This window comes from Emys orbicularis, chromosome 6 (assembly GCF_028017835.1).
Source record: "Emys orbicularis isolate rEmyOrb1 chromosome 6, rEmyOrb1.hap1, whole genome shotgun sequence".
In the NCBI taxonomy this organism is placed as follows: Eukaryota; Metazoa; Chordata; order Testudines; family Emydidae; genus Emys; species Emys orbicularis.
The window spans coordinates 26561231-26586219 of NC_088688.1; the positions used below are offsets into that span (position 1 = coordinate 26561231).

The 24989-nt window shown below is 39.5% G+C and overlaps 1 protein-coding gene across 1 annotated transcript in view; it reads left to right on the forward strand.

Moving 5' to 3' along the window:
• The window catches only part of WDR70 (WD repeat domain 70), a 263694-nt gene that overhangs the window by 190710 nt on the left and 47995 nt on the right, over positions 1-24989 (forward strand). The window contains exons 11-12 of the mRNA XM_065406340.1: positions 17034-17133; positions 24764-24848. Of these exons, the coding sequence (XP_065262412.1) occupies positions 17034-17133; positions 24764-24848 (185 nt within the window). The remainder of the gene's footprint in view (positions 1-17033; positions 17134-24763; positions 24849-24989) is intronic.

The window sequence follows — 24989 nt, forward strand, 5'->3', positions numbered from 1 at the left end:
GGTGAAGTCGGAACTCACTTCTTTTTCATATGTAAACTTCATGATAATTAATTAATAAAAATTATTTGCAGCAGATAACTTTGAAATTTGAAAGTTTTGCAGTTTTTACTAATGTATATGTATAACTTTCAAATTTGTATGTGTAGATGGTAACTGGTGAATCGTAAACTTTAAAGTTAACATGAAAGAGAAGGAGGGGAAAAATGCCAACATGTAAATAAATGTGACTGAAACTGCCAAAAAGAAGGTGTTCAAGTAAAATACTAAACCCTCTTGACTTATTTCCCTTCTTCCTCCCTCATGCCCTATAAGTTAACAGGATTCTCACTCTCTTCTATTTGTGTTTCCATTGTTTGTGTACTTCACAAGAATCCGAGCTGCTTCCCTCTCCACTCAGTATTGGAACACAATATAAATAAAAATAGGATGTGATCCTGGAAGGTACTGAGCTTCTCATATGAGGTTCTAAGCACCATTCAGGCCTGTTTAAGGCAATAGAAGTTGAGTGCACTTAGCAGCTCTACTCGTTGTAGGACTGGGCCCAACATATTCTGAGTGGTAGAGCTTTGCTGACATGTAGTCAGGGCAGTGGGGAAAGATGGGCCAAAATCTTACTTAATTTTTAAATAAATAAAACAACTCCCACCCTTCCCAGCAATTTACTTTCTAGCACCCTGATAGCCTAGTTTGGTTTTCTAGGGATTTTTTGTTTCAAATTTGTATATTTAAAAATTGTAGTAAAATAACCTGAATATGCTTCAGATAATTCAGTAATAATTGTACACCTGTAAACTGGGCTTATAAAAACCAACAGCCTCTGTTTGCCAGAAGCTGAGAATGGGCGACAGGGGGTGGATCACTTGATAATTACCTATTCTGTTCATTCCCTCTGGGACACCTGGCATTGGCCACTGTCAGAAGACAGGATACTAGGCTAGATCGACCTTTGGTCTGACCCAGTATGGCTGTTCCTATGTTCCTTGTACAATATTTGTGATGAAACACTTGTTCTTTGAGTTTTAGCTGAGTGTACCATGATTACCTCATAAACAGGATGCACTCTCAACTTGTTTAAATATTTCACAGTGTGTTGCAAAATACAAACCTTATCCCCCCTCATTCCCCTCACCCACACACCCTGTGCTGTTTCAATGGATTTAATGCTGATAAGGCAGGCTTGTTTACAGCAGACACCTTGTCTTGGGAAAATCAAATATATGAAACAATTAATAGATCACAATATCAACCAGTAGGATATACTGTGTACAATCACTGTTCCTTTCTTGGAGAAATGTGTGTTTCTCCTTGTGGAATTCATGTAAGTTTTAAACACTTATCAGGAAATCATATTAATTTCTCTTGGCTATCTGATAAATCAATTAAAAGCTGTAATTTTTTGGTCATGATTAAGATCTTTTATTTAACCACAGACACTGTAGTTTAATGTAGATATCTGCTTATTATCATTCAGACTCTACAGTATCTTTTAAACTTATTAAAATGGGGTGTCAGTTTTGTGTGTGGGCTTTGAAGTCTTACAAAGATTGTGAGAAATGGCATTTGAATAATTGTTGAAGTAATTTTGTGGCAGCTGCACTATAGTTAGTTCTCTATATGGCCTCTGAAAACTTGCCCATGCTGTTGCTTGCTGAAAATAGTCAAAAGAATATTGTACATGATGCTGTTCAGGGTTTTTGTAAGTGCTGTGTTTGCATGGGCAAATTTAGAGAGCCCTACAGACTGAAACAGTGGCGTTATAGTAATGTTAATATTTTGTCAGGCATACGGTTTTAACAAGATTTCATAAGAGAGAAACTCATCATAGTTCAGTCGGTTCTTTTTTGAAGGAAAAAAACCAAATCCCACAACTCCTTTGATGGTAGCTGGGCAAGTCCATTTGGAAGCAATCAATATTTTTAATGAGAGAGGCAAGAGAGTGTTTTCCAGCTTATAATAAGAAATATGTTTTAGCAGGTATTTAGAAAGGGGAAATATCATAAATGTTGACACACAAAAATGCTAGCAAGGGAAGTTATTTTAGTGGCATGGGTTAGATACTAGTTTATGAAAAAATGCATAGGGACATTGCTTTTCTATGGTTGAACATTTTCCACATATAATGTAAAAACCAAAAGGGGATACTGTCCAGTAACTTTTCTTTTATTAGTGATATTTATCATTGTTTGTTGGCCAACAAGGACTTTTGTCTCAGATATAAAGTTTGACAATACAGCAAAAGGTTCAGAGGAGACTTAATTTTTAAAACTGTTAAGAGAATATTTTGCAATACTATTGAGAACCCATGTTCCCAAACTAGGATTTTTGACGTTTCTCTTGATTGATTCATTTTAAATAGTTTGAAACTATTTGGTATAGTTAATACTGTCTGTGAGAAATCAGTAGATGGATGAGAAAGCAAAGACAAAAGGCATTCTTGTCCGTATGTCCTAGATCATATCCTTTTGTAACACTGGCCATCCAGTTGACTTGCCCTCTTTGTCTGCAACTCCATTTAATCAAGTGTTTCAGGTTTTTTAGCCCAATTGTCTTCCCTGAGACCTTTAGATAAAATAATTGAATTTATGTGAATCAGCTTCTTACATCACTTTCAATGGAGAAAATAGCAAGAGGTCTTTCACTTCCTGTTTGGTTATACCAGCCTGTGATTTATGTTAAAGTTAAGTATCAGAGGGGTAGCCGTGTTAGTCTGAATCTGTAAAAAGCAACAGAGGGTCCTGTGGCACCTTTAAGACTACTTCTGTTAGTCTTAAAGGTGCCACAGGACCCTCTGTTGCATGTTAAAGTTAGTCTCTGTTGTTTTAAAAAAAAATGATTAACCGTCTCTCCCCTCAAAATTGAGAATTCATCAGATCAAGGTTTTCACACTTGGTTCTTAAATTTTTTAGCACTGAAATAAATCTTTGTGAAAAAGCTTCATAATATAGCAGCAGGGTTCCTCACCACAGGGCAATATAAAAATGCAATTATTGAAATTAAGGATGGTAAAAGATCTGTTACATCATCTATTCTTTTACTCATGTAGGATTGTTTCCCACATTATATTTTCTCACTGCTGCTTGAAAAAGCTGTAGATAAAAAAAAAAAATCTGTATTTAGTACTATTCAGAAATGCTACTATACCATTGCAGTGTGGAAAATCACTACTGGAATGTCTATATAAAATGTATAAAAGACTGTTGCTGGGTATAGGAGGACACATGACTATGCGATCTTGGCAAAGAAGTTAGAAAAATGGAAACAATGAAAAAATACACCGACATTTAGTACAGTTGGAAAAACAAAACTTATACACAGTGGATAAAAAAATGTCACAATGTTCATAACCAATGATCACAGAAGTAGGAAAAATTGTATAAAGGAATCTTAAGCATGCTAACAATGCTTGAAAACATGTTTGAGAGGGAAAATAAGATTGCAGAGAAGGGTGAAGTAATCATGGATAAACTCTAAGACCTAAAGTTTCATGAATCTTGTTTGCCATTGGTGAGACCACTTCTGGAATAATGTGTCTGCTTCTACCATTTAAAAAGGATGTTGAAAAATTAAAGTGTTCAGAAAAGGGCTAGAAGAATAATTCAAGATGTGGTAAGTACACACTACAGAGACTTAAGGAGTTCAGTCTATTTAATTTACTGAAGGGAAGCAATGTGTAATGGTCTATAACTACTTACCTAGGAAGAAGATACCACATGGCTCTTTAATCTAACAGACATAACCATATCCAGTATTGGGAGTTGGAGTTAGAGGTAGATAATGCAAATAAATATCTTTCCCGGTGTTTGGCAGAGATTAGGGCATGGATGAGAGCAAGATGAATATGTCTTCATCCAAATAAAACATAGGTGATATTGGAAGGTTTGAAAAAGAAATTGGAAGATATGGCAAAAACTATTGTCCCTCTCTGACTGAGGATATATCTTGGCTTTGTGTCAGTTGTGATCACAGTTCTGATTACATTGCCAAGTCTCTCTGGATGTGATCACCCTTCAGTGTGAACTGTGACAGTTTTTTTCAGTTGCCCCATTTTCTTTCTTTGCCCCCATAATTCACACCTTTGTCACAACAGAACGAGACTATTGTAATGTGCTGTACTTGGGGTGACATCTTGTATCTATTCAAAAGCTACAACTACTGCAGAATACAGCAGCACACTTATTAAATGAAACACATTGCTGTGAGTGTCTTGCTCTGGTGATTCATAATTTACACTGACTGCCTGTGGATTTCACGGTGGGAGACCAGATTTCACAGTCCGTGACACGTTTTTCATGGCCATTAATTTGGTAGGGCCCTACTCATAGCACACGCAGCCCCAGGGAGGACACGGGGGCTCAGGAGCAAGGGACAGAGAGCGGAGCGGGGACCAAGCAGCTGCCCTTTAAGGAAGGGGAACAGCAGAGCTCCTGCACGGCTGTGGGAGGGGGGAAGGACCCCCCAACATCCTGACAGCCAGGAGCTGTCTCCTGCCTGTCAGCTTTTGGTCCCTGCTCTGGGCAGGCTCCATGCAGTCAAGCTGGGGCCACATGCACACAGGAAAGCAATAGGGTGGAGACCCTAGGTCCCAGCTTAACATGGTCTTGGATCCTCCAGCCCTGTGGGGTCCTGGGACCCAGCGTCTGAGCCCTGGGTTAGCACTATTGATGTATGGACGGAAGGGGGGTTAGGCTTGAGCCCGGGCTCAAGCCTGGGTTTATTTTACCGTGTAGGCATACTCAAAGAGAACATAAAGTTAGAAATGAGTGAACAATAAAGGGAAAAGTCAGCTTGGGTAAAGCATAGGGGGTGAAAGGGTGTATAGGGAGAGAGGAGGTCAGCTGTAGATAGGGGAATAACTGTGTATGGTTGTGCGTTTGCAGCTGGAATATAGTAGCAGAATATAGCAAAATATTAATAAGTAATCTCTTCTTGCTGCAGTTCTACAATTCAATAAGAGATTAGCACAGTAGAAACTTCCTCAGTGTCTTACATGCCCCACTTTCTACACCATCCACCTCAAATTAATGCCTCTGTTTTAAAAATAGCTACAAAATGTTAGGGACAAAAAGAAAAAGGGGAAAAAAACCTTGGCTGGAACAAATCTGTTGTGTTAAAAAAGCATTAGAAACTTGGAAAATCATCAACTAACTGAAACGTATCCTTGAAATGTGGTCAGAAGTTCACAAGTTTCATTTATTATATGTATCATTGTGTTACTCTGAAGGTGCCTTGAATTTCTGAGGTATAACATAACTGTATATGCATCACCATGTCGAGCTTCTTCCTGCTAGGATTAACAAACATGTTTTATTTGGGATAGTGTTTTTTTGCAATGTGAATCCCTGTTCCCTTACTTCTGGATAGAGACCACTTATTTGTGGGAAACAGCTTTTTCAATGCTTGGTCATCTCCTTTCTTCATTATACTCCAACCATCATCTCCTCCTCTCCGACATCAGTACTTCCGATGTTCCCCTTCAATCCATCCAAACTTTCTGCATAGAATATATTCCTTACTTGCTGCTCTGACCATGTTGCTTCCCTTTTTGAATCCTTCTCTTGCTTCCTCTTACCTTTTAATTCCATTGTCACCTTAAAACTCCGCAAAAGTGTGCCCCTGCCTATGTTGCTGCTCTCACTTTGCCCTGTTACCCCATCTCTCATTTTTTATGCCTCATTCAAACTTCCTCCTTTTCTTATGTGCCAACTATGCTCCCTGTCTCCTTGCCAATTATTCCTTAATGCATATGTCCACCACAAGGCCAATTGACTCTAATTTGCTGAACAAGTGTGTTTTGTTGTGCTACAAAACACACACAGCTGCACAGCTTGTTTCATTAAATGCAGCCTCTAGTTATCTGGTGCATTACATGTCTGAATTATCATGGCTTTTTTAAATTGTAACCTCCCTCGAGTAGGGATCTGCATCTTCCTTTCTGTTTTCTACAGTGCTGCAAACACTGTTGGCATTCAGTAAATTATCATAGCATATTTTGGTCTTATCCATAGATTTATTTACACCCAATCTGTTCATAAATTAGAGCAAGGCTTACCTTGTATTCTATGAATAGTTCGTTCATTCTGATCATGATATATGGTATAAAACCTTTAAAATGTCATGTGGAAGTCATAAAGACATCCCCTGTGGACCCCAGAATTCTTTTGCTGGGACTAATATTAAATACTTTGTGAAGGAAAGAATGTATTACTGTACATTTTGCTGAAATGTGCTAAAACTATCACTATTGTCAAATATTTGGGGACTTGACATGACAAGAGCTGTCTATATAACACGAATGGCACTCCACAACGATGGGTAGATTTAGTATTAGGTAACTGAGATGGGTGTATATTTATGAAGCAATTTGGTGATACTTTTTAAAACTAAGGGCAGGGGGAAAGCCAACAGGTGTGGAGGAGCACGTGGTTCGGACATCCCTTAGGGGAGAATCTATAAGTGGAGAGTCTCTATGTCCTAATAAGGAGGAGAGGATGGAAGATGATAAAATACAGGTAGGATTTGATGAGAAAGAGTCAAAAGAAAAAAGTTCCAATTCAGTTACATCATGTAATGGCAGACAGCTAAAAAGTGACAAGTTTTTAAAGTGCTTATATACCAATGCTAGAAGTCTAAATAATAAGATGGGCAAACTAGAGTGCCTCATATTAAATGAGGATATTGATATAATAGGCATCACAGAAACTTGGTGGAATGAGGATAATCAATTGGACACAGTAATACCAGGGTACAAAATATATTGAAGGACAGAACAAGTTGTGCTGGTAGGGGAGTGGCACTATATGTGAAAGAAAGCATAGAATCAAATGAAGTAAAAATCTTAATTGAACCAAACTGTACCATAGAATCTCTCTGGATAGTAATTCCATGCTTGAATAATAAGAATATAGCCATAGGGATATATTACCAACCACCTGACCAGGATGGTGATAGTGACTTTGAAATGCTCAGGGAGATTAGAGAGGTTATTAAAATAAAACACTCAATAATAATGGGGGATTTCAACTATCCCCATATTGACTGGGTACATATCACCTCAGGAAAGGATGCAGAGATAAAGTTTCTTAACATCTTAAATGACTGCTTCTTGGAGAAGCTAATCTTGGAACCCACAAGAGGAGAGGCAATTCTTGATTTAGTCCTAAGTGGAGCACAGGATCAGGTCCAAGAGGTGAATATAGCTGGACCGCCTGGTAATAGTGACCATAATATAATTAAATTTAACATCCCTGTGGTGGGGAAAACTCCACAGTGGCCCAGCACTAGCATTTAATTTCAGAAAGGGGAACTACACAAAAATGAGATTAGTTAAACAGAAATTAAAAGATATAGCACCAAAAGTAAAATCCCTGCAAGCTGCATGGAAACTTTTTAAAGACACCATGATAGAGGCTCAACTTAAATGTTTTCCCCAAATTAAAAAACATAGTAAGAAAACCAAAAAAGAGCTAAACAACAAAGTAGAAGAAACAGTGAGAGGCAAAAAGACATCCTTTAAAAAGTGGAAGTTAAATCCTAGTGAGGAAAATAGAAAGGAGCATAAACTTGGGCAAATTAAGTGTAAAAATATAATTAGGAAGACCAAAAAAATAATTTGAAGAACAGCTAGCCAAAGACTCAGAAAGTAATAGCAAAAAATGTTTTAAGTACATCAGAAGCAGGCAGCCTGCTAAACAACCAGTGGGGCCACTGGACGAACGAGATGCTCAAGGAGCACTCAAGGACGATAAGGCCATTGCGGAGAAACTAAATGAATTCTTTCCATTGGTCTTCATGGTTGAGGATGTGAGGGAGGTTGCCAACCCTGAGCCATTCTTTTTAGGTGACAAACCTGAGGAACTGTCGCAGACTGAGGTGTCATTAGAGCAGGTTTTGGAACAAATTGATAAACAGTAATAAGTCACCAGGACCAGATGGTATTCACCCAAGAGTTCTGAAGGAACTCAAATGTGAAACTGCAGAACTACTAACTGTAGTTTGTAACCTATCATTTAAATCAGCTTCTGTACCAAATGACTGGAGGAGAGCTAATGTGACGCCAGTTTTTAAAAAGGGCTCCATAGGTGACCCCGGCAATCACAGGCCAGTAAGCCTGAGTTCAGTACAGGGCAAACAGGTTGAAACTATAGTAAAGAACAAAATTGTCAGATACATAGATGAACATAATTTGTTGGGGAGTAGTCAACATGGTTTTTGTAAAGGGAAATCATGCCTCACCAATCTACTAGAATTCTTTGAGGTGATCAACAAGCATGTGGACAAGGGGGATCCAGTGGATATAGTGTACTTAGATTTTCAAAAAAACAGGAGTACTTGTGGCACCTTAGAGACTAACAAATTTATTAGAGCATAAGCTTTCGTGGGCTACAGCCCACTTCTTCGGATGCATATAGAATGGAACATATATTGAGGAGATATATATACACACATACAGAGAGCATGAACAGGTGGGAGTTGTCTTACCAACTCTGAGAGGCCAATTAAGTAAGAGAAAAAAAACTTTTGAAGTGATAATCAAGATAGCCCAGTACAGACAGTTTGATAAGAAGTGTGAGAATACTTACAAGGGGAGATAGATTCAATGTTTGTAATGGCTCAGCCATTCCCAGTCCTTTTTCAATCCTAAGTTGATTGTATCTAGTTTGCATATCAATTCCAGCTCAGCAGTCTCTCGTTGAAGCCTGTTTTTGAAGTTTTTCTGTTGTAAAATAGCCACCCGCAGGTCTGTCATTGAATGACCAGACAGGTTAAAGTGTTCTCCCACTGGTTTTTGAGTATTATGATTCCTGATGTCAGATTTGTGTCCATTAATTCTTTTGCATAGAGACTGTCCGGTTTGGCCAATGTACATGGCAGAGGGGCATTGCTGGCACATGATGGCATATATCACATTGGTAGATGTGCAGGTGAATGAGCCCCTGATGGTATGGCTGATGTGATTAGGTCCTATGATGATGTCACTTGAATAGATATGTGGACAGAGTTGGCATCGGGCTTTGTTACAAGGATAGGTTCCTGGGTCAGTGTTTTTGTTCAGTGATGTGTGGTTGCTGGTGAGTATTTGCTTTAGATTGGGGGGTTGTCTGTAAGCGAGGACAAGTCTGTCTCCCAAGATCTGTGAGAGTGAGGGATCATCTTTCAGGATCTTTTGTAGATCTTTGATGATGCACTGGAGAGGTTTTAGTTGGGGGCTGAAGGTGACAGCTAGTGGTGTTCTGTTATTTTCTTTGTTGGGTCTGTCTTGTAGGAGGTGACTTCTGGGTACTCGTCTGGCTCTGTCAATCTGTTTTTTCACTTCAGCAGGTGGGTATTGTAGTTTTAAGAATGCTTGATAGAGATCTTGTAGGTGCTTGTCTCTGTCTGAGGGATTGGAGCAAATGCGGTTATATCTTAGAGCTTGGCTGTAGACAATGGATCGTGTGGTGTGTCCTGGATGGAAGCTGGAGGCATGTAGGTAAGTGTAGCAGTCAGTAGGTTTCCGGTATAGGGTGGTATTTATGTGACCATCGCTTATTAGCACAGTAGTGTCCAGGAAATGGACCGCTTGTGTGGATTGATCTAGGCTGAGGTTGATGGTGGGATGGAAATTATTGAAATCATGGTGGAATTCCTCAAGGGCTTCTTTTCCATGGGTCCAGATGATGAAGATGTCATCAGTGTAGCGCAAGTAGAGTAGGGGTGTTAGGGGACGAGAGCTAAGGACGCGTTGTTCTAAGTCAGCCATAAAAAATGTTGGCATACTGTGGGGCCATGCGGGTACCCATAGCAGTGCCGCTGACTTGAAGGTATATATTGTCCCCAAATGTGAAATAGTTGTGGGTGAGGACAAAGTCACAAAGTTCAGCCACCAGGTTAGCTGTGACATTATCAGGGATACTGTTCCTGATAGCTTGTAGTCCATCTTTGTGTGGAATATTGGTGTAGAGGGCTTCTACGTCCATAGTGGCCAGGATGGTGTTTTCTGGAAGATCACCGATTTTCAGAAAGCCTTTGACAAGATCCCTCACCAAAGGCTCTTAAGCAAAGTAAGCAGTCATGGGATAAGAGGAAAGGTCCTCTCACGGATTGGTAACTGGTTAAAAGATAGTAAACAAAGGATACGAATAAATGGTCAGCTTTCAGAATGGAGAGAGGTAAATAGTGGTGTCCGCCAGGGGTCTGTATTAGGCCAGTCCTATTCAACATATTCATAAATGATCTGGGGAAAGGGTTAAACATTGAGGTTGCAAAATTTGCAGATACAAAACTGCTCAAGATAGTTATGTCTCAGGAGACTGTGAAGAGCTACAAAACAATCTCTCAAACCTGGGTGACTGGGCAACAAAATGGCAGATGAAATTCAATGTTGATAAATGCAAATTAATGCACATTGGAAAACATAATCCCAACTATACATATAAAATGATGGGGTCTAAATTAGCTGTTACCACTCAAGAGAGAGATCTTGGAGTCATTGTGGATAGTTCTCTGAAAACATCAACTCAATGTGCATTTGCAGTCAAAAAGCGAACAGAATGTTGGGAATCATTAGGAAAGGGATAGATAATAAGACAGAAAATATCATATTGCCTCTATATAAATCCATGTTACGCCCACATATTGAATACTGCGTGCAGATGTGGTCGCCCCATCTCAAAAAAGATATATTGGAATTGGAAAAGGTTCAGAAAAGGGCAACAAAAATGATTAGGGCTATGAATGGCTGCCGTATGAGGAGAGATAATAAGACTGGGACTTTTCAGCTTGGAAAAGAGATGAATAAGGGGGGATATGATAGAGGTCTATAAAATCATGACTGGCGTGGAGAAAGTAAATAAGGAAGTGTTATTTACTCCTTCTCATAACACAGGAACTAGGGGTCACCAAATGAAATTAATAGGCAGCAGGTTTACAAAACAAAAGGAAGTATTTTTTCACACAACTCAGTCAGCCTGTGGAACTCCTTGCCAGAGTATGTTGTGAAGGCCAAGACTATAAAAGAACTAGATAAGTTCAAAAAAGAACTAGATAAGTTCATGGAGGATAGATCCATCAATGGCTATTAGCCAGGATGGGCAGGGATGGTGTCCCTAGTCTTTGTTTGCCAGAAGCTGGGTATGGGCAAGAGGGGATGGATCACTTGATGATTACCTGTTCTGTTCATATCCTCTGGGGCACCTGCTATTGGCCACTATTAGAAGATGGGATACTGACCTAGATGGACCTTTGATCTCACCCAGTATGGCTGTTCTTATGTTCTCAATTCACCCCCATTCACTAATTGGCCACTAATTTGTTTGCTTAAAGGAAAGACATAAAACAAGAGTTAATGCACAATGTTCAGAAACTGATTCAGAGAGAGGGAGAGAACTGGAATTTTAGATGTAGATGCAAGCAGTAATGTTAATAAAAAAGTTTTGCCAATGATTAGTAAACAAGATTAGGCTATAGTTAAATATGTTAAGAGGCCAGAGGCCAAAAAGTTATTTTCCTTGAAAACTGCATCAACTGTTCCCAGTGTCTGCAAAAACTTTTTGTTCAACCTTCAATTACTTTTAGAGTACTTGATTTAGTATTACAATTCAGGGTTATTTTCTTCAGTAGAGTAATATATTGAGGGTGACTTTGCAGTTAGAAAAACAATTTTTTTACTGAGAAACTGAGCAAATTATTTTTGGTAGAGAAATATAGAACCCCATTGTAGTTTTTACATCATTTTCAGGGTACAGCCTTATTTTACGTGGGATCCTAAAATCTTTGGGCTGGGCAGGTTTTTGAAAATCGCTGCCTTTTTTTTTTTTAATATTCAAACTTAAGATAACATATACCCTAACTTTTCCCCCCTTCCCATTTTCAACATTATGTTAGCTTGTAAAGGGAAAAACTTGTAAGTATCCCCAGGCACAGAGGCTTTCTGTTTTCACTTCTGTGATTAAATACAAATAAATGTGTCTGAATCTGGGAGCCTTTGGTAGGTACCACCCTGCTAAATATCAAGGGTTGCTCTTCCAATGCAGAAAGATTCAGTTTAATTGACAGATTAAATTGGCAGTAGTGTAAACATTTTACTCAGAAGAATCTAGATCCTACATTCATTGACTTTAGTGGAACTTTTGAGTGTGCAAGGGATGTAGGTCAGAGATCTAGGTATGGCCAGTTTATTTAAAATGGTTAAATTCCATATCTTAATAATAGTTGTGACAGTTTGATGTGATGGTCATTTGGTTATGGTTAATTTATTTTAATTATTTGTGGTATTTTGCAAACACAAAATAAATCATTTTAAATTACGTGGTAATATTTAATAAATATTGCAGGATATTTATTTACCAGAATAATTCACAGTGCATCTCAAGTGTGTTATCACACAGTCTGAAAAGAACCTTTTTGTAGATGATGTCATAAAATATGTTCTTGGGTGTTTAAGAATAGCACCAACAAAAACTTGTAGTTCTCATTTAAAATCTGCTCAACATGTAGTGTCCAGAATAAGTATATTAATTTAGAAATGACAATTTTAAACATGGTTCCTAAGTACATTGATTAAACCTAGGTTACTCTATTCAGTTTCCAAGTAGTGTAAGAAAAATTTACATGATTTCCCAAGCTTTCTTTATGTGTACATGTAAGAGTCAGTTGTATGTGCATTTCCCCTAAATTTTAGGCCATATTTAGGACTCAATCCTGCAAACAGCTGAGCAAGTGAGCAATTTTACCTATGTGAATATCTGGGCCCTTAATTTGTAAATATAATATATTACAGACAGAAAACTACATTAGAGAACATTATTATTAGTTTGCAAAGTCAACTCTCTAAAGTTCATAAATGTCAGAATCAAGGTTGCCTGTGGAACCTAATTTATCCTACTTGTGCATATGCATTATGATACAGTCTTTAATTATATAATACCATACTATTTTTTCCACAGAACCCCTGCCTCATTCTATGCACAGGATGGATGGTGTTCATTTAATGAACAGTTCTTCAATTTTTCAATGTGTGGCCCTAGGCCTTATTTACTGCATGCTGCTTAAACCTGGAAGACGGAATTATTGAATTTCCTCATGGGCTTTTCTATGTTGCTCATCATTAGTGTTTGTGTGCTTCGCAAAAATTAATTATCTTCTCCCCAGCCCTGTGAGGTGATAGAGGTTTACTGTCCCCATTTTACAGATGGGGAGCTGAGGCACAGAGAACATTCTATAGACCACCTTAATGTTGACATTTCCTAACTTTTGAGTGCTTGACTTTAAAACTTTAGTAATGTTTTTAATGTAGTTTTTTGTGTGTAATAACCTAGCTTTTTAAAAGCAAACTGATAAAACAGAAATTCCATCATGTGGTATCATATTGTCACCCACATGGGTCCTCAGGAGGGTTGGAAGCTTGGATCCACTGCACAGACCTCTCTGCCTCTTGAGCTAATGGAGTAACTGATAGCAATAGAAGATCGTCATACTCTATGTGGACTAGCACTAGAAGGGGATGAGACACACGCGTTGCCAGTCAATTCCACAGATAATTGCTGACAGCAGAGAAATTGAGACACTGAGAAATATTGGGTTCTGCTATAGGCTGCGGAGGGGAGTGTTCCTTAGCGGGGAGAGACCCTTCTGCCCTGTCCCCTCCAATCTGTCTGTCCCAGGCCTGTCTCTTCCTCAACCCTGGCTCCTTTTCTCAGTCCCAATTTCCTTGCCAACCAGTCCCAGTCTCTACTCCTGAGGCTTCTCATCTCAGTCTCCTGCCCAGCCAGCCCTTAATTCCCCTTCCTGTCGAACTCCTTCTGTCCAGCATCCTATCCAGCGAGCCCCAGTTCCTCACTACCGGGTCTTTGTCCAGAGTGTCTCTTTCTTCTCCAACTGGCTCCTAGCCTCTCTCTCCAGGCTCCTCAACCAATCTCAGTCTCTCTCTTCTTCCCCCTCCCCGCCCTCCACAAATCCCTCCTGGCTCTTTGTCCCAGTCTCTTTGTCCAGTTGGTCCCATTTCTATTCACCTACTCCTCATCCCAGTCTCCTTGTCCAATTGGTCCCAGTCTTTCCCTTTTTCCCTCCAGCTCCTGATCCAACATCAGTGTCTCATTCCCCCAGCCAGCTGGATCTCAGTCTCTACCTCACAAACAGCTCCCAGTCTCATTGCCCAATCAGTCCCAATGTCCTTTCCCTTCAACTCCCAGTCACAGTTTCTCTCTCCACCTCCAATCCCAGTCTAACTAGATTCCTTTCCCCTCATCCTGGTCTTTTGTCCCCACTATATTCAAATCAGACAGCTTTCTCCTCCACACTAGCTGGGTGCCAGCTGGGTGCCTTGCCCCACCTTCGCTTAGATCAGCCAGGAGTTGCAATTACAGGAATCTGAGCCCCCACAGTCATGGGTTGGATCATGGTCTCTCACTGTGTGGAATCTTAGATTTTAGCTGTTAAAATTGAAGTCTCTACTGAGCATATGCAAAAGTGTAGTTTTTCAAGGGCTTATAACTTGGCCAGATTTGAGCAGATTTTCACAAGGATTGCAAAAGGTTTAAACCTGACACATAGGCCACTGTCCGTCAAATTTCAAGCCCCTGCTCCAATGGGTAGGCACACTAAAGTATTTCAGAGAAAAGGTTTTAAGAATCTTTTATGGTCAAAACACTGTTTCTCACTAGCCTTGTTGTTGGAGACAACTAGACTAAATGGGTTCGAATTAAAAAAAAAAAAAAAAATTCAGCCTGAGGCAGACGTCCAACATGAAGAATTTTAACCCAAATGGTTAAAGTTTGGCAAAATTGTAAGCAAGAGAAAACACTTATAGTGGGAAGTGGCAGACAACCTTAATTCTAGCTGCCTATGATTAAATTTATATATGGAATCTTCCATACTGAAGGATTTAAAAACATGCATATATGTACGAATTACTTTTGTCATTTTACACAAACTATGTTCAAGGGCTTTTCTACGTGAACACTTAGTTTATGGCAAGTTTAGGTATGAATCTACCCCACACTAGCCTGCTTCACACTAACTGGTCATGTAGACCCTGCTGACACCCACCAACAGTTTTTTAGTGCACTTTGATTTAGACCAGAGGTTCTCACAACAAAATGTTTGGTGGCCTCAGAATGTGGCCATCAGCTCTTGCTGGTGGCCGCTCTAACAATTTTTCCTAAAATACTTAATTAACTTTAGGAAAAACAAATGAACATGCACATATACATGTCCAAATCATTGTAATTTATTTATGTAGGATTTTTTTTTTGGAGACTCAATAATAAAAATAATGTACAGTTGTCTCTATTCTTTACTGGACCTAAACAGAATAGAAACACAAATAAGGTGCTTTGCACGTTCTTGTCTTTTGTCTTATTGTTTTTTAGCTTTTTTTTTATTGCTTTTTTTTAGACTTGCTAGTTACTAAGTCTGCTGTGAAAAGTGATATTAACAAACACACAAATATCACTTTTCACTGCAGACTTACTCAGCCCTGGCAATCCCGGGGACAAATTGAGCCCTGGATGGGGAGGTGGGTGTGGAGGCAGCGGTAGCCAGGGGTAATGGGGCACTACGGGAGGCAGTGGAGGCCAGAGGTGATGGGAGGGGTAGTGAGCTCGGGGAACGGAGCCCAAAGCCCCATGGCTGGAGCCTGCCATCCCAGGGCTGAAGCCCGACCCCCACCACCCTTAGGACAGTGGGGAACTCACTGGCTGCCTGCTCCTCCAGCTTTTGTGTCTCCAGAGAGGGCACTGCTTTGCCCTCTCCCCCGCCTCCCCACCAATAACGACCCAAAAGTCTGTGGCTGCAAGAAAAGCACGTGGTGGCCACATTTGAGAAACGCTGATCTAGACCCATTTCAAAGCAGGTTAAATCAAAACACACTAAGGACCTGTTAGTGTATATCAGTGTGGTCCACATGGACAATTAATGCCCGCATTCTAGTGCAGGGTAGATTTACATCCCAGTTTGCCGCAAACTAAATGTTTGTGTAGACAAGCCCCAAGAATCACAGAAATGCAGCTATATCTGGGTAGCAAGTAATTTTTCTTTAACAGAGTACAGCTGTACACAGCATTTAAGGACAGAAAATAAAGAAGGATGCATTTTCTAAATGAAAGATCCGGGGAATTTAATTAAGTGGAACGTAAGTTTGTGAAAAGTGCTTTGGTATCTTTAATAACTAGGACCTTTGTTTTAAGCAAGGAAGGGAGAACCTGGGTTTTGTGAAACCTGTAAAACTTTTAGTAGTTAGAGGTTTCACGGAACGTTTTTTGAGTTTCACAAAACATTTTTCCCTTTTTAATATAAGGGAATTTCAAGACAAAGGCGGATTGTCTTGGTTAAATAAAAGTCTGTTCTATGCAAGCAAAAGATTCATGTATAAAAGTAATTCCTGCCCTTTTTCTAGGATTAAAACAAAAAATATACAGCATTTCCAAATATGAGTTTTTCAGGTGCAATATGGAACTCAAACCTCAGAATATTTGAGTTTTATTCTAAATCTATAACTCCTGATCTTAGGCAGATTCTAAATTTGGCAAAAGAAATTCCCCCAGTCCTTCTATAACTCCTGATCTTAGGCAGATTCTAAATTTGGCAAAAGAAATTCCCCCAGTCCTTCTTTTAAGTCTTATCCAAAATATTTATAATGCATTTTGACATTTTTTAACTATAAACCTGCTATAGGAGTGATGAGAACTGAGTGTCTTGTAATAAAAATATTTTAATCTCAATCTTTTATTTCTCATTAATGGGAGTTACATGTGGGTATTGATTGTATGTAGATGTGCAATTGTTTTTCTGTATTATAAAATGAAATGTAGTGAAAAGTTAAAATTTGCGTTTAAAACCACTTTAATAATAATAATAAGCTATAATGCAAAAGGAACATTTTAAAAAGATTATAGAAATGTTAACTGTTTTCCCCTCCTTGACTCAAAAATGATTTTCTATTTAAAAAAAAAAAAAGACAGGAAATGTAATAAAGAATGCTTAATGCTGTAAGGAAATAAGTATATTCAGTCTGGAAGTAACAAAGTTTTTAAATATGTTATTTGCTTGACAAACAGGTTCATACAAAGTTCCACTGCAGGCAGGCACATGCTCCTGGCACTGAAACTTCATGCTTGACGTTTTCCTATGATGGTACTGTCCTTGCTAGTCGAGGAGGTAGGTGAATAAAAAGCTCTTTGATGTATGTTGCGTAATGAAATAAGTTTAGATTTATGCTATTAACTAATGTGGGAAAGAAATTCTGGCCATTTTAAATCATATCACCTAGAGGTAATTTTTCATGCTAGGAAAATAATGCATTGAAATCAGAAGTTAGCTTTTCTCTGGATTTTTTTTTTTTTAATTTGAAATACTTCACAAATCTTATCTTTCATTACCATACCTTGTTCTAAAATTGTGCTTCATCAGCTGTTCTGAACATGGATGTGTGAAGTATGTCAAACTTTCTAAGGGAGTGCGGCAAGGCTTCCTGCTCATCGGGTCATAACATCGCTGCTGCCCCTCTGTCCTGAATAAATTTGAGTGAGTGTCTTTGAGACCTGTTGCACATGGATGCGGTGCCACTCAAATTTGGTCCAGCCACCCTTCCATCATGATGGAGGGGCACCTGAGCCAAATTTGAGTGAGTGGCTTTGCAGCCTGGCACACTGCGTCACAATGCCCACTAGCAGTCTTCAGTACTGAAATTAAGAAGTACTGCCCTGAAAACTTTGTGGAAGTTAAGATATGTGCTTTTAAACATTTCCTTTTCTATGCACAGCAGGATCAAAGGGCTGGTTTATTTAAAGTAGAAGCTCCTTTATCGGAATCACTGTATTAATGGCTCCAGTTCCATATAGATTACATTAGAAAGTCCTGTTTTGTAAGGTGGGCTTGAATGTTGAGAACACCTGTGGTACATTTATGGAAGGACATTTATAAAAATAATTAAGGGAAGTTGTAGAAAAAAATTATTTAATTTATTTTGCTATGTTTTTATTGTACAAATTCCAATCTTTTTTTAACCCGAGCAATAATAATCCACCAAAATCAGAAATTTTAAATTTGAATAAAATAAACAAACAAAATTAACTATTAAGAAATTTTCAAAATTAATACAAAATGTTCAAAAGTAACAACTTTTTTCATTTGTTCTTTGTGGAAAAGCCTCCATCTCTCGAGCAGTGTTCACTTTATATTGTTTTTTGTTTATTCTCTCCCCAATTCACTTGTCTATACACTGTAATTTTTTGTCATTGGTTTGTATTTTATCTAATTTGTATTGTAAACGCCATGAAAAAGGGAGCTTCTTATTTGCCTGTAAAGTGTTGTCAACCTCTGTGCTCCTGTATAAATAATGAAACATTTATAAATGGTTCTCTGAGTCTCCTCCTGCTGTTATAGGCTGAGATTTTCAAAGCTGCCTATCATGCTCTAATCAGACTTTCTCTTTATGCTATTCGTTTTCTTCATTTGTCCTTCCACGTGATACCTTCCTTCGGAGGACATTTTCTTAAGCTCTGTATTTGTGAATTTATGGAACTTGCTCAGTAGGCTTTTGTGTCTTTTTAGTGTTGTGTTGCACTTCCTTCCCCCGTGTTCTTCCCATCCTTATTTGTCCCCAGAATGTGTATCCGGATGATCAGGCATCCAGGTGACTGGTCACACTATGTCTAACTTTCTTAATCATTAGTCTATCACATTTTAGTTTAAATTGTATAAAAACTTGATTTATAGTATTGCAGGATTTAAGCATAAAAAATGGCTCCTTAGTGTGTTTAAAAATATTACCTTAATATACAGTATTTGCTTGGTTAGATGATTTTTTAAACTCTATATATCTGCTATACTAAAAAATGAGAAGGATTCATGCTTTATTTTAAATTCTTTGTTTGGTTAATGTTTTAATACAAGTATTGCTTTGGATCTGTACCAATAAAAGCAGGTGTGGATCCAGCAGTCATAGATTAGCACACCTGCCAAGTGCTGAGGATCAAAGAGAGGATCATTGTTTGGGGGAATGGGGACTTTCACTGAAAGCCTGATTGCCTCCCCTGCATCTGATGTAGATTCTGATTCGGAGATGAGGGAGGTGAGGCAGAGCTCAGCTGCAGGCACAACGGAAAAGGAACAGCAGAGGAGTTGCTTATGGGAGTTCCTGGCTTCGTTCTTGTCAGTTATTAGCTAAGAACCTGACAGAAATTTAAGAAAGTGATATTTACACACATTTCGTTATTTTAAAAAAAGCATGTTTGACAATGTTTTCTTATCTTAACAATAAAGAGTGATTCAATAGTGTAGCTACTAATATATCATAAAAACAGGGCCGGCTCCAGGCACCGTCGCAGGAAGCAGGTGCATGGGGCGGCCAATGGAAAGGGGCAGCACATCCGGGTCTTCGGGGGCAATTTGGCGGCGGGTCTCTCGGTTGAAGAATTGCTGCCGAAGAATGAAGCGGCGTGGTAGAGCTGCTGCGGAAGTGCCGCCAATCGTGGCTTTATCTTTTTTTTTTTTTCTTCGCTTGGGGCGGCAAAAAAGCTGGAGCCGGCCCTGCATAAAAATAAAACTGAGTTTTATATTCTTGTATTATATAGAACTTACAGTGAACTTCTCTTGTTGTTTATAAGATAAAAATCTCTGAAAAATCATGTGGTGGCTCAATACATTTCTTGGTGTATCTTCTTAGAGGTGAACAACTCTTAGGTGACTCTTAAATAGTCAACTTATAAATGAAAACCAGGGCATCATGACTACATGTAGCTAAATTCAATGAAATCTATTCACCTCTGAGCTTTCAGATAGCATGTGCAAATATGTGCTACCTGTATGGCTCAGAGATGAATATACTTCTTTTTTTTTCTCAGTTTTTAAACATCTCCCATTTAAAATATGTAGAAGGAAAAACTGTTTCATTTAGAACTTCTTGATGAATGTGAAGAGATTCCAGATACAGTATTTCTGATTAATAGATTTAGAGAGTGTGTAACAATACATATTGGCCATGATTTTGAAAAATTAGATCTATACAGACTTCTGTTTTGATCAGGGCCGGCTCCAGGCACCAGTGGAGGAAGCACGTGCCTGGGGCGGCGCATGCTAAGGGGCGGCATTCCGTCCATTCTTGGGGCAGCACAGTCCATTCTTGGGGCAGCACAGTCCGAGCGGCTTTTTTTTTTTTTTTTTTTTTGCTTCGGCAGTTCGGGTACTTTTTTTTTCTTTTTTCTCTTTTTTTTTTGCTTGCGGCGGCAAAAATGGTAGAGCCCGCCCTGGTTTTGATAAACAGCAAGATGAATTGTTCCTTAAGGTAAATAATAACTTTGGATTTGCTTCGATCAGTATTTGCTTAAGTAAATAAACTTGACATTCACCTAAATAAAACACTGATATTTATTGGCACAAATGGATATTATATAGCTATGTCACCTGTTTTTAATATCTGATTTTTAAAACAAGATTGATGTTTTTCTAAAAAATATCCTCTAGTTCAAACAGACATTAATTCAGGGAAGTCTTACAGTCTGTGTTATATGGGAGGTCAGACTAGATGATCATAGTGGTTCCTTCTTGCCTTATAATCTATGAATTTATGGAGCTCAGAGGGTTTTTTGGAAGGTTTGGAGTTCTAGCAGCCACAATTTCTTCATGGATAGAGAAGCTAATATTCTTAAACACAATGCCAAGTGGGATGGTCTTTTGGAAGGGTAAAGTCTGGAGGACCCGGTCATCCTGAGAGACATAGAAGATGGTGTAAGTGTAGAAATGCAAAATAATTTCTCTCCCAGGTCCATGTTCTGTCATTTAGCTTTTGGCCCATGTGGGGAGTGATGAGCAGTTTCTGTCTCCTGGGTAGCTCCTTAATTGTCTTTCTCCAGCCTCGTGTGCATGAGCCATTGCAGAAGTACAGGGCTGTGACCTTGCCTTCTTTGAGGTGATGTACATTTCAATGGTGCAACAGCATAGGAGTCCCTGCATTGCTCAGAGAAAACGGGGATGCTCATGCATACTCTCCTTTCATTTTTCTCACACATGTAAGGGCCAGAAAATATTTAGACAATGTTAAAGATATGTTTTTGTTTTCATACATTTAATATTTTGATGTTCTCTTATGTTAACCTTTTTATGTAAATAGCTTTCCTGTGTGTTTTAAATAATTTTATCTTATTCTATAAACTTTGTTGTTAGTGCAGAGAAATGAATCTTTTCCAGTGATCTTTGTGATGATTCAATTATCATCCTTGGATCTGTGCATTCAGCATGAGACTTGAGGGAAACTGCCACAGCTCTAAAGTTTAGAGCCTTTCAGACACTAGCATGGGAGCCTTATGCAACACTCACTTGGTGACTTAGACTGGGCCACACATTTCCAGGTCAATTGCTCTCCTGGCTGATGTCAACAGTGGAGCTCCCCGGAGATTATCACATGGTTCACTTTCCAATTTATGGCAGCACCCTTGCTTCACAGTATCTCCCTCACCTGCCTGTATCCTTTACAGTCTTCCTGATCAGCATTTTCTCCTGTCCCATCAGCATGTTGGTTCTACCTTGACTGAAGGCTATTTGCAAAAGACCTATCTTGGGTCAGCAAAAATGAAGGCATTATTCTGTTAGCTCTCTGTTAACTGTAGCAAATTTGGATCTAAACCTTGTTAGGAATGACTGTGGCTGATCCCATCATTCTAAGAGTCTGGCCACAAATAATCACATGGACCAGGGCACCTGCTTGTAATCCCACCCTGGGATCCTTGTGCTGCTTATTGGCATGGAGATAGTTAGAGGCATTGTGTTTCTCCGCAACTATATAAAATCATCCCAGCTTCTCAGGAGAAGTCTGCCATAAGGACTTAAAACTTTAAGTGGGGAAAAAACTGTAATGTGGTATGCTCAGGCCTAATGTGAATTCTTCTGAATGTCCCATTTAAAAAACTGCTTGACTGCCTTCTTTCTTTGTTTGAGGCTACATTTAAAAACTTATTCTGTATGGATTCATCTGGCAGTTATTTTAGTCTGTCATGAACTAGTTGAAGGTAGACCAGTGTTGCTCCAGCCTCTATAGGGATTGATGCATTTAGAAATCATTATTAAATAAACCTTGGTGTTGTGGGATAATCATATAGTAATTTTCCAGGTGGCGGTGACTTCACCTCCAAGTGTGAGTTTGGGGCACCAATGTCTGATTTACATTCATATTAAATTTTCATTGATACGGTAGTTCTATGGATACATCCTAAATTTATTCTAAAGTGTTCTGCCTTAATGACCAAGTCATTCTAACAACATTTCTCCCACATCTGTCAGTGCCCATCCCAACAAGGCCTTTCTCCAGAAACTGAATGTGAAAATGACCTTGGACTTTTATCTGGAACCGACCAAAGCCCTGCAAAAGTCTTTCTAGCTTCTTCTTTTCACACAAATACAGTAGGTTTTGCTGTTAGCAAGAGAGCTATGTCTAAATAACTGCTACAGCTTGGCGGGTCTGCAGCTTAAAGATCATGTCAAGGCTGATTCCATTAAGGACAGAGCAGCCTTGGATGCTAGCCTCAGATCTGTCCCTATCCAAGAAATTTGCAAAGCAGCCAAATGGTGTTCTTTGCACACATTAACAAAGCACTGGTGCTTTTGTTTTAGCATCTAGACAATAATTATTGTTTCTCATGTTACAGAAACAAACACTTCGGTACTACTGGGATGGGCACTATTAGAAAACCCTAAAAAAAATAGATATTCCCAAGACAGGGAGTTCAAAACCCTTGTTCTCTTTTTCCTCCCCCTGCCTTCCCAACCAACATAGATTTACTGTGGTCAAAATAATTTTATTTAAATTTGCCACCTTTCAACAAGCTTTCATGTTGAAGAGGTACCTTAGTCCTTCATATTTTATTTACACACACACACACACACACACACACACACACACACACACACAGCTGCTTTCATTCAAAGACATGCCACCTATCTTGATTTTCTGTTGTTACCGTCTGTTACCCATTTTTCCATTACATTTTATTTTAGATACCCTCTTTAAGCTCTTTAGTCTCCATGAGCGGGAATCCACAGTGATGAATATCTTTGGAGAAAATAAAATGACTTCTCTCTAATTCTTGTGCTCTAGTTGTGTGCATTTCTGTGCATTACCGCTCACCCAACCCCTCCCATCAGAGTTTAAGGGAATTCTGTAACTTCTTATCTAGATTTAATCTAGTACTTGTTTAAATGACTTTTATTTGCAAGTTCCTCTTCTCACCTTTGTAAGGAACTGACCTGGAATGCAAGGAGGTCAGCTAGTTGCCTTAGTGAGGGTTCTGTAATATGCAGGACCCTGTTGGTGCCTCAGAGACTCAAAATTCTAGAACTATGAGAATTTCTGCCTCCTCTCATTCTGGAAATATGTACCCCAGAGTGATAATCCATAGATATGCACATCTCTCTACACACAAGAATTACAGGTAACTAGCCTTTTTTAACACGTAGTTAATATGACATAACTACCAAAAGGGAATAAATAGCATAACTTTGATTGACTTGCTGATTCATACCACATTTATCAAAGACACATGACAACTGCTATAAATGACTTATTGTGAAGTAGTTCTGGCTTTTACAGTCACAATTCTATTGGAGGGGCTGTCCTGCAGTGTGTCTCCCACAAGGAATTCTGGCTGATTCCCTCAGAATTTCAGTAGGAAGAAGAGCATACACAGGAATAAAAATGTGGCCACTTTTGAAGGGGCACTTTCTGTGCCCCCCGCAGCCGGAGGAACTGCCTCCCTCGTCCTGCTCCACACGGCCGGAGGACCTGGTTCTCCCCACCACAGCCCTGGGGCCGGTGGTTCTGGCTCTCTCCCCTAACCCCATCCCCCATGGCTCCGGGGCCGATGGAGCTTGCTCTCCCCCTGCAGACCGAGGAAATGGATACCCCCTGCAAAGGAGGAGCTCGCTCTCCCCACCCTGGCCCTGGAGGAGTTCTGTGCCACTGCTGATTGGGGAGGGGAGCGTGCCCCTGCTTCCCCCCGGCCCCCACCTCCCCCCGCCCAGTGCACACCCCTGAGTGGGAGAACACATGCAGCAATTTTGGTGCACTTGTAATGGGTGAAGTGTGTGCACCATCTGTAACTGCTCAGCTGGCTGGTACAGAAAGTAGGCTGAGCTTTGGGACTAATTTCTGTCTACCCTTCCTTGCCCCCTTTCAGGTAGCTAATGCCTGCACTCCATGCTTGGCTGCGGTGTGTCTTCTAGGAAAAGGGGAGAGCTCCTTATGCTCTCTCCTCCTCCTTTGCACCCATGTAGGACGAGCTGTAATCTGGCTCCATATATCTTATGTAACTTTTGAACTGTTCCTTCCATTTTAACCTTTGTGATTTAGCTTGTGAAAAGTAAATGAAAATTAAATTGACAACTCCTCACTCCCCCTGAAAAAAATCCCTTACAGCCCCAAAACCCCACAAGCACAGGAAGGATTAGTGTTTAAGGAGTTTCCATTCTGCTAGAAACAGCTAAAAGTCATAAAGTAGATGTTGGTAGGACTTTGCCACTGAGGAAAAGTCCATGACAGTCTCATTGAAGCATACAGTAAGGAACACTACAGGTGGTATTTCTCATTATTGAACTTGAAGCCATCACTTTAGGCACAAACAGCTCATTCTTTTCATGTAGCACTCCCGCCCTCTTAAACATACTGGTTTTTTTCTGCTTTTGTTTTATTGATTTATTTAGCTTTTGGGTCCCTGGACAAAAATTAAGTTCCTACAAATATGTAATTCTTGACTCTTATGTGCTAACTTTTGTTATTTATTTGTTGTTTGTTTCATAGGCGATGATACATTAAAAACATGGGATATCAGGCAATTTAAAAAACCTCTTAACTCAGTTGAAGGTCTGTCCAGCTTCTTCCCAATGTAAGTACTTTATTTACTCCAGCCAGTAGAAGCAGCTGCAGAAACAGCCAAAGCAGGGACAGCTGTAGTGGGAGGTGAGGGTAAAAATGGGGGCCAGTTGGGGCCATCCCTGGACCCTGAACTGTTCAGGGGGAGACCCCC